The sequence below is a fragment of the Hemiscyllium ocellatum genome, unplaced genomic scaffold (genome assembly GCF_020745735.1).
Source record: "Hemiscyllium ocellatum isolate sHemOce1 unplaced genomic scaffold, sHemOce1.pat.X.cur. scaffold_2921_pat_ctg1, whole genome shotgun sequence".
NCBI lineage: Eukaryota > Metazoa > Chordata > Chondrichthyes > Orectolobiformes > Hemiscylliidae > Hemiscyllium > Hemiscyllium ocellatum.
In genome coordinates, this window is record NW_026868247.1 from 49,333 (window position 1) to 61,984 (window position 12,652).

General features: G+C 51.0%; 1 protein-coding gene across 1 annotated transcript in view; it reads left to right on the top strand.

Annotated features, from left to right (window-relative positions):
* The window catches only part of LOC132812704 (solute carrier family 41 member 2-like), a 28,858-nt gene extending 16,214 nt beyond the window's left edge, over positions 1 to 12,644 (top strand). The window contains exons 3-6 of the mRNA XM_060822995.1: positions 1,152 to 1,259; positions 5,178 to 5,249; positions 7,897 to 8,041; positions 12,001 to 12,644. Coding sequence (XP_060678978.1) covers positions 1,152 to 1,259; positions 5,178 to 5,249; positions 7,897 to 8,041; positions 12,001 to 12,644 — 969 coding nt within the window. The remainder of the gene's footprint in view (positions 1 to 1,151; positions 1,260 to 5,177; positions 5,250 to 7,896; positions 8,042 to 12,000) is intronic.
* Positions 12,645 to 12,652: the final 8 nt, after the last annotated feature.

Sequence of the window (12,652 nt, forward strand, 5' to 3'; positions counted from 1 at the left end):
TCTTCGAGGAAGAATCTCGAACTGGGGGGGTCACAGAGATAAGGAAATATTTTCATTTTCAGAGAGTGATGAGCCTTTGGAACACTTCCTGAAAAGACAGGGATACAGAGACTTTGAACGTGTTTAAGGGCGCAGGGGGTAGATATTGACAAAGCAAGGGGTGAAAGGCTACTGGGGATAGGTGAGAATGTGTGTTTGAAGTCAGTCAGATCGGCCAAGATGGCAGAATAGGGTCAAGGGCCCGAAACATCGATTCTACAAACGGACCCCACCACCAGAAATATATTTTCCTCCCCTCCCCTCTCCACTTTCTGTAAAGACCAATCCTTCCACAACTCTCGTCAGGTCCACGCACCCTCTACAAACCCACCCTCCCATCCTGGCACCTTCCCCTGCCACCGCAGAAACTGTAAAACCTGTACCCACACCTCCCCCCTCACCTCCATCCAAGGCCCCAAAGGAGCCTTCCACATCCATCAGCGTTTTACCTGCACATCCGCCAATATCATTGACCGTTGCTCCCATTCCTGTCTCCTCTACTATGGGGAGACCAGGCCCCTACTGGCTTCCCACCTATCCGCTCTACCCTCCCCTCTGCCCTATCACCTTTACCCCTACCTCCACTTACCTATTGCACTCTCAGTTACCTCCCCCCCTCCCCCCCATCCCCACCTCCCTCCCATTTATCTCTCCACCCCCGAGGCTCTCAGCCTCATTCCTGATGAAGGGCTTTTGCCTGAAACGTTGGTTTTCCTGCTCCTCAGATGCTGCCTGAACTGCTGTGCTTTTCCAGCACCACTCTGATCTTACTCAAGGGGCCGAATGGCCTCCTGATGGCCTGATTCTTGCCTTAACTAAGTGTGGAACAAGCTGCCAGAGACGCTGGTGGATACGGCCAGTCCCAATGTTTAAAAGACATTTGGTTAAGTTCACGAATAGAAAAGGTTTGGAGAGATGTGGACCAGGAGCAGGCAGGTGGGACCAGTTTAGTTTGGGGATTATGGTCAGCATGGACTGGATGGGCCAAACTGACTCTAAATGCTTTTTATTGCTACACCTATCACAGCACTTCTCTCTGAGTATTTTCAATGCCTTTGTACCTCTCACATGCACCATGACTGAAAGTCTTATTCCCTGTCCGGTCTCTGCAGCACTGGGCAGTATTCCAGACTATCACGGAGATCTTCATCCTAGTTCCAGCTCTGGTCGGTCTGAAAGGCAACTTGGAAATGACCCTTGCCTCCAGGATGTCGACAGCGGTGAGTGGACGGGTTTGAGTTGGGTGTGTCCTTGTGGGGAAGTTTGCTTCGTGCTACCCAGGAGGCTTCAGACCAGCCTGGGGGCGTCGGGGTGGGGAATCCAAAACAGGAGTGAGAAAAGACAGGAGATCGAGATTGGTGCAATCGACCTGGGGATACGTCAAATAGACTTGATGGGCATGAGCATGGCAGGAAATGGGGGAAGACTGATGGGTTAATCTGATGCAAGAGGCCTAACAGGTAAGGCAGATGAACTCTGGGCATGGTTAGGAACTTGAGTCAAAAAGTGTGGCGCTGGAAATGCGCAGCATCCGAGGAGCAGGCGTGTCAACATTTCGCGGATAAGCCCTTCTTCAGGAACTGGGTCTGGCTGAGTAGAGAACAATAGATGGTTAGAGATATTGAGGCTTGAGAAAGGAGGCATGTGTCATTAAGTGATTCCCTGGAGGTTACAAGAGTCCACTTCAGAGGGAAATCAGGAGGGCAAAAAGGAGCCCATGTGGATAAGGTTAAGGAGAATTGAAAGAGATTCTTAAAGTACATTAAGGGCTTGCAGCACTGAGGGAGAAAGCAGGGTCCCCTCAACATCAATGAGGCTGTCTAAGTTTGGAAGCTCAGGAGATGAGTGAGATACCAACCAAATATTTTCCTTTCGGGTTTACTGTGGAGAAAGCGGTGGACCTCTGGTTTGGGGTTGGCCATTTCTGGTTCAGATCTAACCTGGTGGATTTCATCACATGAACTGCTGATGACCTCACATTGACCATCTCAGACACAGGAATCAGTAGACCAGCCTTCTCTGTTATTTTCTGCGTTACCTGAACATCCTCACCTGCTGCTCAGTTCCTGGGTTGACCAATAATCCATCTGTCTCAGCCTGAGCAACAGTCACCCATGGAATGGCAGACTCCCAACCCAGCGATCCCTGCCATTAACCATCAGGCCAATCACCAAGACTCTGTCCCCGATAAACCAGTCAGGGGGAAACAGCCTCTCGGTGTCTGCTCTGTCAGGCTGCCTTTGGGAGAAGGGCAGTGGAAGACCATTGCCTGCAAGTTCCCCTCCCAGAAGGGAATAAAGGCAGGCAGATGGGATTATTTTAGATTGACATCATGGTTGGTGGGCCAACATAAGCTGGGCCGAAGGGCCAGTTCCTGTGCTATACTGTTCTGTGTCCAAGCCCCTTGAGAAGGTGGGAGTGAGCTGCCTGTTTGACTGACTGCAGTCCATGTGCTGTGGGTAGACCCATAATGCCCTTAGGGAGGGAATTCCAGGATTCTGACCCAGCCACACTGAAGGAACGGCGATATATTTCCAAGTCAGGATGGGGAGGGGAACTTGCAGGGGGTGGTGTTCCCATGTATCTGCTACCCTTGTCCTTCTAGATGGAAGTGGTCATGACTTTGAAAGGTGGTGTGTGAGGATCTTTGGTGAATTTCTGCAGTGCATCTTGTAGATGGTACACACTGCTGTTACTGAGCATCGGTGGGGGAGGGAGGGGGTGTTTGTGGATGTGGTGCCAATCAAGCGGCTGCTTTGTCCTGGATGGTTCTGAGCTTCTTGAGTGTTGTTGGAGCTGCCCCCATCCAGGGCAAGTGGGGAGGATTCCCTCACACTCCTGACCTGTGCCTTGTAGATGGTGGACAGGCTTTGGGGAGTCAGGAGGGGAGTTACTCCCCGCAGTTTCTGGTCAATGGTAACCCCTTGGCTGTTGATACTGGGGGATATGGTGATGGTGATACCATGGAATATTGAGGGACAATGTTAAGATTCTGTCTTGTTGAGTTGGTCATTATGTGGCATGTGTGTTATGTACCATTTACACACCAAGTCTGGGTATTGTTCAAGTCTTACTGCAGTTAAGGCATGGACCGCTTTGCATTGACTTCATTTACTTGAGAAGTCTGTACCTGGATTAATAAGATATGAATGGCAGCTTATAGTATTGGCAGCCTTCTTCACTTGAGGATTGGTGGAAGGCAGTGGGTGGGGATAAGGGGCTGTTGCAGGATGACAGCTGGTGACTCGAGGAGTTCCACCGGGGGCGATGGGAACCACAGCTATTCACAGCGTGGGGGTGCCGGTGTTGGACTGGGGTGGGCGGGGTCAGAAGTGAGACGACACCAGGTTATGGTCCAACAGGTTTATTTGAAATCACAAGCTTTCGGAGCGCTGCCCCTTCATCAGGTGAATGTTACATGGACCTGTTGGACTGTAACTTGGTATGATCTGATTTCTGGCAATTATTCACATTATATATGAACAATCTGAATGAAGATTCTGAGGGCATTGTTGCTACATTTGCAGATAAGACAAAGATATACAGAGGGGCAGGTGGTGTTGAGGAAGCTGGGAGACTGTACAAGGACTTGGACAGGCGAGGCGAGTGGGCACAGACGGAGCAGTGTGGCAACGTGGGAGGTTATGGACATAATGAGGAAGAATAGAGGTGTAGACTATTTTCTAAATGGGAGTTTGCCTTCAGAAATCGGAAGCACAAAGGGACTTACAAATCCCAGCTCAGGATTCTCCTCAGGTTAACATGCAGGTTCATAGAACATAGACCATAGAAAAATACAGCGCAGTACAGGCCCTTCGGCCCTCGATGCTGCGCCGATCCAAGCCCACCTAACCTACACTAGCCCACTATCCTCCATATGCCTATCCAATGCCCGTTTAAATGCCCATAAAGAGGGAGAGTCCCCCACTGTTACTGGCAGGGCATTCCATGAACTCACGACTCGCTGAGTAAAGAATCTACCCCTAACATCTGTCCTATACCTACCTCCCCTTAATTTAAATCTATTTGGCAGTTAGGAAGGCAGATGCAATGTCAGTCTTCATTTCAAGAGGGCTAGAAGGAATGGGCTGCTGAGGCTGTATCAGGCTCTGGTCAGACCGCATTTGGAACATTGTGGGCAGGTTTGGGCCTATATTGAAGGAGGGATGTGCTGCCCTTGGAGGGGGTCCAGAGGGGGTTCACAACATGATCCCGGGGGTGAGGGGCTTGTCATGTGAGGAGCAAATGAGGACTCTGGGCTTGTATTCATGGAGTTTAGAAGGATTGGGGGAGTGGTGGGGGTGGGAGGGAAGATACAGAGAGGCCTGGATAGAGTGGACGTGGGGGAGATGTTTCCAGCAGTATCAGAGAGACTAGGGCCCGAGGGCACAGCCTCAGGGTGAAGGGATGACCCTTTCGAACTGAGAGGGGGAGGAGGAATTTCTTCAGCCAGAGGGTGGGGAATCTGTGGGACTCACTGCTACAGACGGAGACCAAATCAGGGTGTTTTTAAAACGGAAGCAATTAGGTTCCTGATTAGTGAGGGGGAGGGGGTCAAGGGTTACAGGGAGAAGGCAGGGGAATGGGGTTGACAAACATATCAGCCATGATCGAATAGTGGGTCAGTCCTGATGGAATGAATGGCCTCATTCTGCTCTTGCATCTTAGAATTTGTGTGTACACCAGTCCCTTCCCTGTAATCTCTGTTCCCACCTGCTCGGAACGATGATGGATTGACTAACTCTTCCCACTCCTTATTAAATCCATCTCTCTCGGGCTGTGTATGTTTCAGACAGTTCAAGGTCATGCGAACATATGACCCTCGTGTGTGAGGTTTTGCCTTGCTCTGTTAGATGTTCCGTATAAAATGTAAAAGGAACATCAGTGACTATAGACCCAAAATATATCTAAAGCTGCGATATCTTTTCTGTGTGTGCAGGTAGTGGTGTTAATAAACTTCATCCCAGCTGTCCTAGCCGCCATGCTGGATGTTACACAGCCAGATGTTTGGTGAGGCACCCAGACTCAACCATCCTGGCTGTGGTGTTTTACCCCATCTCCTTCCGAAATCTATTAAACACTGCTCTTACTGTACATAGTGACATTTCTCTGAGTAAAATAATTGTGTTTCTATCCAGGCTAATACTGGAAAACTTGATCATCCCAGGGAGAGGTGGACATTAGTGACAAGTAATTTAGCTTTGATTCAGGTAAAACACAAACAAAATTCCCTGCTCCTATCTCCCACCCTCGATTTCTGTGTCTCTGTACCAGTGTCACTGTGCTTAAATGTCTCTGTGTCTCTGTCTGTCTGTCTCTCTCTCTCTCTCTGCCTCAGTTATCTGTATTGCTCTGTTCTGTTTCTCTGTATCTCTCTGTCAGTCTCTATATCTCATTGCCTAAGTGTCTCAGTTGTTGGTAAAGTGTTGGAAAAGGTTATAAGAGATAGGATTTATAATCATCTAGAAAAGAATAATTTGATTAGGGATAGTCAGCACGGTTTTGTGAAGGGTAGGTCATGCCTCGCAAACCTTATTGAGTTCTTTGAGAAGGTGACCAAACAGGGAGATGAGAGTAAACCGGTTGATGTGGTGTATATGGATTTCAGCAAGGCGTTCGATAAGGTTCCCCACAGTAGGCTATTGTACACAATGTGGAGGAATGGGATTGTGGGAGATATAGCAGTTTGGATCAGTAATTGGCTTGCTGAAAGAAGACAGAGGGTGGAGGTTGATGGGAAATGTTCATCCTGGAGTCCAGTTACTAGTGGTGTACCGCAAGGGTCGGTGTTGGGTCCACTGCTGTTTGTCATTTTTATAAATGACCTGGATGAGGGTGTAGAAGGGTGGGTTAGTAAATTTGCAGACGACACTAAGGTTGGTGGAGTTGTGGATAGTGACGAAGGATGTTGTAGGTTACAGAGAAACATAGATAAGCTGCAGAGCTGGGCTGAGAGGTGGCAAATGGAGTTTAATGTGGACAAGTGTGAGGTGATTCACTTTGGTCGGAGTAACCGGAATGCAAAGTGTTGGGTTAATGGTAAGATTCTTGGTAGTGTAGATGAGCAAGAGATCTCGGTGTCCAGGTACACAGATCCTTGAAAGTTGCCACCCAGGTTGACAGGGTTGTTAAGAAGGTTTTAGCTTTTATTAATAGAGGGATCGAGTTCCGGAACCATGAGGTTATGCTGCAGCTGTACAAAACTCTGGTGCGGCCGCATTTGGAGTATTGTGTACAGTTCTGGTCACCGCATTATAAGAAGGATATGGAAGCTTTGGAAAGGGTTCAGAGGAGATTTACTGGGATGTTGCCTGGTATGGAGGGAAGGTCTTTCGAGGAAAGGCTGAGGGACTTGAGGCTGTTCTCATTAGAGAGAAGAAGGTTGAGAGGTGACTTAATAGAGACATATAAGATAATCAGAGGGTTAGATAGGGTGGACAGGGAGAGCCTTTTTCCAAGTATGGTGACTGCGATCACAAGGGGACATAGCTTTAAATTGAGGGGTGATAGATATAGGACAGATGTCAGAGGGAGTTTCTTTACTCAGAGAGTAGTAAGGGTATGGAATGCTTTGCCTGCAACGGTAGTAGATTCACCAATTTTAAGTACATTTAAGTCGTCATGGGACAAACATATGGACGTACATGGAATAGTGTAGGTTAGATGGGCTTCAGATTAGTATGACAGGTCAGCGCAACATCGAGGGCCGAAGGGCCTGTACTGCGCTGTAATGTTCTATGTTCTATGTTCAATATCTCTGCCTCAGTCTCAGTATTTCCAAGTACCTCTGTGTAGCTCTCTTCTTTGTCTCTCTCTGTCCCTCTGTCCCTCTGCCTCCCTGACTCACTGACTCACTGTCTCCCTGTCCCTCGCCTCTCTGCCCCTCTGCCTCTGTCCCTCTGTCTCTCTGTCCCTCTGTCTGTCTGTCTCTCTGTCTGTCTGTCCTTCTATCTTCTGCCTCTCTGCCTCTCCATCTGCCTGTCTGCCCCTCTGCTTTCTGCCCCTCTGCCTCTCTGCCCTCTGTCCCTTTGCCCCGCTGCCTCCCTGACTCTCTGCCCCTCTGCCCCTCTGTCCCTCTGTCCCTCTGTCCCTGCCTCTCTGCCCCTCTGCCCCTGAACCCCTCTGACTCATTGCCTCTCTGTCCCTCTGCCCCTCTGCCCCTGCCCCTCTGCCCCTCTCCCTCTGCCCCTCTCCCTCTGCCCCTGCCCCTCTGCCTCCCTGACTCTCTGTCTCTGTGCCCCTCTGTCTCTCTGCCCCTCTGTCTCTGTCTCTCTGCCCCTCTGTCTCTCTGTCTCTGTGCCCCTCTGTCCTCTCTGTCTCTGTGTCCCTCTGTCTCTGTGCCCCTCTGTCTCTCTGTCTCTGTGCCCCTCTGTCTCTCTGTCTCTGTGCCCCTCTGTCTCTGTGCCCTCTGTCTCTGTGCCCTCTGTCTCTCTGTCTCTGTGGCCCTCTGTCTCTCTGTCTCTGTGCCCCTCTGTCTCTGTGCCCCTCTGTCTCTCTGTCTCTGTGCCCCTCTGTCTCTCTGTCTCTGTGCCCCTCTGTCTCTGTGCCCCTCTGTCTCTCTGTCTCTGTGCCCCTTTGTCTCTCTGTCTCTGTGCCCCTCTGTCTCTCTGTCTCTGTGCCCCTCTGTCTCTCTGTCTCTGTGCCCCTTTGTCTCTCTGTCTCTGTGCCCCTCTGTCTCTCTGTCTCTGTGCCCCTCTGTCTCTCTGTCTCTCTGTCTCTGTGCCCCTCTGTCTCTCTGTCTCTGTGTCCTCTCTGTCTCTCTGTCTCTGTGCCCCTCTGTCTCTCTGCCTGTCTCTCTGCCTGTCTCTCTGCCCCTCTGCCCCTCTCATTGTCTCTGTGTTTCTGTCTCTGATACAGGTCCAGGCCACGGTGGTTGGTTTCCTTGCTGCTGTAGCTGCAGTTATTCTGGGATCACTCTCCAGGGGTCACGTCGATCTGAATCAAGCAGCTGTCCTGTGTGCGAGTAGCACTATCACTGCCTTCATCGCTGCACTCTCCTTAGGTACCTCCAGCCCCCCTCGGTGTTTCACTCTCAGACCCAGCAGCCCTGCAGTCTCCTGCCCTCCCCTCACTCTTTGACCTTGAGGTGCTGTGATGTTGGGGTCAGTGCGGTTCCAGAAGGTCAGAGTTTAACAGCAGGAGGCGTGTCCCTAGTAACTCAGCCATTTGCACCTTCCCACTCAGGATGTGGGCGTTGCTGGCTGGGTCAGTGTTCATCACCTCTCCCCAAATGCCCCAGAGAGCAACGGGTTTTCACTGGTGCATTGAGGGCTGACCTTATGGGGGTTTATAAAATCACGAGGGGCATGGGTGGGGGAAATAACCATGGTCTTTTTCCCTGGGGGTAGGGGACTTCAAGGTGGCACAGCTTTAAAGGGAGTGGGGAAAGTTTTAAAAAAGACACAATGGGTAACCGTTTTACCCAGAGAGTAGGTCGCCTTTGGAATGAGCTGCCAGAGGAAGGGGAGACTGTGGGGACAGTTACAGCGTTTAAAAGTCGTTTGGATAAGGACAAGGATGGGGAAGGCTTGGAGGGATATGGGCCAGGAGCAGGCGGGTGGGACGAATTTAGTTTGGGATTAGGGTCAGCATGGACTGGTTGGGCCAAAGGGTCTGTTTCCATGCTGTATGACTCTATGACTAGGCCTGTAAGCTGCCTTCTGATATATCAGTGTCCTTGAATGTTTCAAAACTAGCTGGTGCTCTGACACAACTCTGTGGCTTGCAAAGTTATTCAGGAATCAGCCACATTGCTGCCGGTCTGGAGTCACGTGGGGTCGGCCCAGGTGAGCACAGCAGGTTTCCTTCCCTGTTGGACATCACATGGAGTTTTTATAACAGTCAAGGATAGTTCCTCAGTCACCGTTCAGTGAGACTTGTTCTCATTTCCATATTTATCGTTTGAATTTAAATTCCCCCAGCTGCTGTGGTGGGATTTGAACCCGGGTTCCTGTAAAACCTTCCACTCTCAGGCCCAGATAATAAAGGGGCAGCACAGTGGCTCAGTGGTTAGCACTGCTGCCTCACAGCACCAGGGACCCAAGTTCGATCCCAGCCTCGGGCGACCGTGTGGAGTTTGCACGTTCTCCCCGTGTCTGTGCGGATTTCCTCCGGGTGCTCCGGTTTCCTCCCACTGTCCAAAGATGTGCAGGTTAGGGTGGATTGGATAGGGGTGTGGGTGGGATGCTCCTCAGAGGGTCAGTGTGGATTTGATGGACTGAATGGCCTGTTTCCACACTGTCGGGATTATAAGAATCCTGTTAGCACTTTATCTACCTCTCTGATTGCCTTCTGGGCGATCTGTGAAGATATACACCCAGGCCTTTCTGTTCCTCTACATCCTTCAATCCCCTAGCTGTCTGATTACAAAGCCGTTCTGGGAGGAATGCAGAACATGGGAGGCTATTCGGTCCGTCATTCCTGTTCCTGGAATGTGCTGTTTAGAGTTTCACATTTTCTCTGCAGCTGTAGTTCCCCTGAACTGCCTGAGTGTGGCAGCTTTGAGCCACAGGAACCACACTGTCTCACTCCAAACGTGACCCTTGTGTCTGTTCAGCTCCGGATTCCCTTTAACTCCTTCCCAGTGAAAGTCTTCCTGCTGTGACCCCGTGGGATCTGGAGCCAGGGTCACACATTGCTGAGCCACAGCAGGCGATCGACTGTGGAAGGCTTCACTGCACAAACAGCCTTTTCCTGTACCGAGGGGTGAAGGGAGTGTATGATAGTAAGAAGGAGAACTTACTGGGGCTGAGAGTTAATGACTGCCCAGAGTAAGGGAAGGAGGAGGCTGGAGAGCTCATTGAAGATGTTTCTCTTATCAAAGTGGATAACCTCACATTTCTCCACAGTATGTTCTATTTATTGCATTATTCCCTATTCACTAAACCTGCTGAAATCCCCCAGAGTCTTTTCACATTTTCATCCAACATTCGCACCTAAACTTTTTACCATTTGCAATTTTAGAAATATTATATTTAGATTACATTATTTACAATGCAGAAACAGGCCCTTCAGCCCAACAAGTCCATACTGACCCGCCGAAGCGCAACCTACCCATTCCCCTACATTTACCCCTTACATAACACTACAGGCAATTTAGCATGGCCAATTCACCTGACCCGCACATCTTTGTGACTGTGGGAGGAAACCAGAGCAAACCCACAGAGACATGGGGAGAACGTGCAAACTCCACACAGTCAGTTATCTGAGTCGGGAATCGAACCCAGGTCTCTGGGGCTGTGAGGCAGCAGTGCTAACCACTGTGCCACCATGCCATCTTCAAATCATTGATACGTATTCTGAACAGCTAGGCCCAAATACTGGAACGTTAGCCTTGATTGCGAGAGGATTTGAGTACAGGGGGAGGGAAATCTTGCTTCAGGAGCTAGTTAGACCACACCTGGAGCAGTGTGCAGGGTCTCCTTTATCTCAGGAGAGGTTTCGCTGTCAGAGAGGGAGTGCAACAACGGTTCACTGGATCTATCTCCAAGGTGGCCGCACTGTCCTGTGAGGAGATTTGGATTGAACGAGGCCTGTATTTTCTAACATTTCAAACAATAGGAGCTGGCCTCATTGAAACATAGAAAATCCTTAAAGGGAGAGAGGCGTAGTTCAGATGTTCCCCCCTGGTTGGGGAGTCTGGAATCAGGGGGTATGTTGGCCCAGGGTAAGGCAGGGGGGGACAGGAAGCTGAGAGGGACAGCGTGTGGTTTAGTCGGGGGGTTGTGAATCTCTGGAGTTGGGTCCTACACAGGGCTGTGGAAGCTCAGGATTGCAGTCTGCTGAAGCTGGGCATCGATAGGTTCTGGTTGTCGGTGGGGTGTACAGGGCTGGGGGAATGAGGTGGCTAAAAGGCTTGGAGTGTTCAATCGGTGCCAGTTATATTCACTGGCTGGACAGGCTCGATGGGCTGAATGGCGTCCTGTTCCTGTGAAGCAGCCCTGGCCCTGACAGTCTGTCCACCCTCTGTAAGCTGCACCGGCGTGAGATTCCTCGGCACACCCTGAGATTCGGTCTGTCGCACAGACACATGTTTTCTGTCTTCTCTCTCTCTCTCTCCCTGTCGCTGTTTGTCTATCTCACTCTATCTGGGGTTTTGCTCTCTGTACCTCTCGTCATTTCTCAGTTTCTCTCTGTCTCTTTGATTTTTGTAACACCCTCGCTGTCTGTTCTCCCACACTCTGAGGGTTTTTTTTAACCTCCTCCACAGTTCTGTTCTTCCCATTGATTGAATTTTCTCTCTCTCTTTCTTCATGTCTGCCTCGCATCTCCCCCTTCCCCCTGCTTCCCTCTCTTGCTCCCTCCTCCTCACGCTCTCTCTCTTTTGCTCTCTCTCTCGCTCTTGCACTCTTGCTGTCATGCTCTCTCTCTCTCTCTCTCTCTCTGTCTCGCTCACTCGTTCTCTCTTGCTCTCCATCACACACACTGACACTCACACTCTCTCTCTCTCTCTCTCTCTCGCTCCTCTCGCCTGTCTAAGTCAGTTTCCCCAGCACAGCTAGGGTCTGGTTTGATGTTTGAGGTTATAACAGCTGGATTCTGGGTCAGTGCAGTTACAGGCCCAGCTGGTAATGCTCTCCTCGCACTGCCCCCTGGTCCCAGGACCCCAGCCTGGCTCTGAGCTTGTCCAGTCAGTGCAGAGGAGTCAAATAGCACCAGTTGCCTATGGTGGCTGTACCAAGCGCATTGTACCTAACCCAGTCCCCTGCTCACTCCCTGAAAACCTTCATGTTTTAAACAAAACGAAGATTCTGAAAATCAGGAAAAAAAGCAAAAATTGTTGGTGAAACATTGCAGGTCGTGTGGAGAGAAAGCAGGATGTTGTGTTCTGACAAAAGAGCACTGTCACTTTGCAAGAGTCGACACGTCAAACCCGTACGGCGTTGGCTTAGAGGTGGTTTTGGGTAAGGGTGTGCTAGCTGCTATAGAAATGTAAGTGTTTCTTTCCTTCCCTGCCTGTAGGTCTGGTGATGATTGTGGTGATCCTGGGATCGAGGAAGGTTGGGATCAACCCGGATAACGTAGCCACTCCGATCGCAGCGAGTCTGGGTGACCTGATCACCCTCTCGCTACTGGCTGCCATCAGCAGTGTGCTCCTCGATCACATCCGTAAGACCGCACCTCATCCGGCACCGCGTACCGTGCACCGCGTACCGTGCACCGCGTACATTACACCGCGTACCGTGCACCGCGTACAGTACACCGCGTACCGTGCACCGCGTACCGTGCACCGCGTACAGTACACCGCGTACCGTGCACCGCGCACCGCGTACTGCACACTGCGTACCGTGCACCGCGTACCGCGCACTGCGTACCGTGTACCGCGTACCGTGCACCGCGTACAGTACACCGCGTACCATGCACCGCGTACCGCACACTGCGTACCGCGCACCGTGCACCGCGTACCGCGCACCGCGTCCGCTCCGGGACTGACAACACATTGCATTACTCACCAGCTGCGGCAGCGGGAACTCCCAACTCTACCAGCTCACTACCTTCTCGGGATCCAGGACTCAGCCCCTGAACCCTTTACTCACCCCTGTGACCCTCTCGTGACCCTGTACTCACCCCGTGACCCTCTCGTGACCCTGTACTCACCCCTGTGACCCTGTAC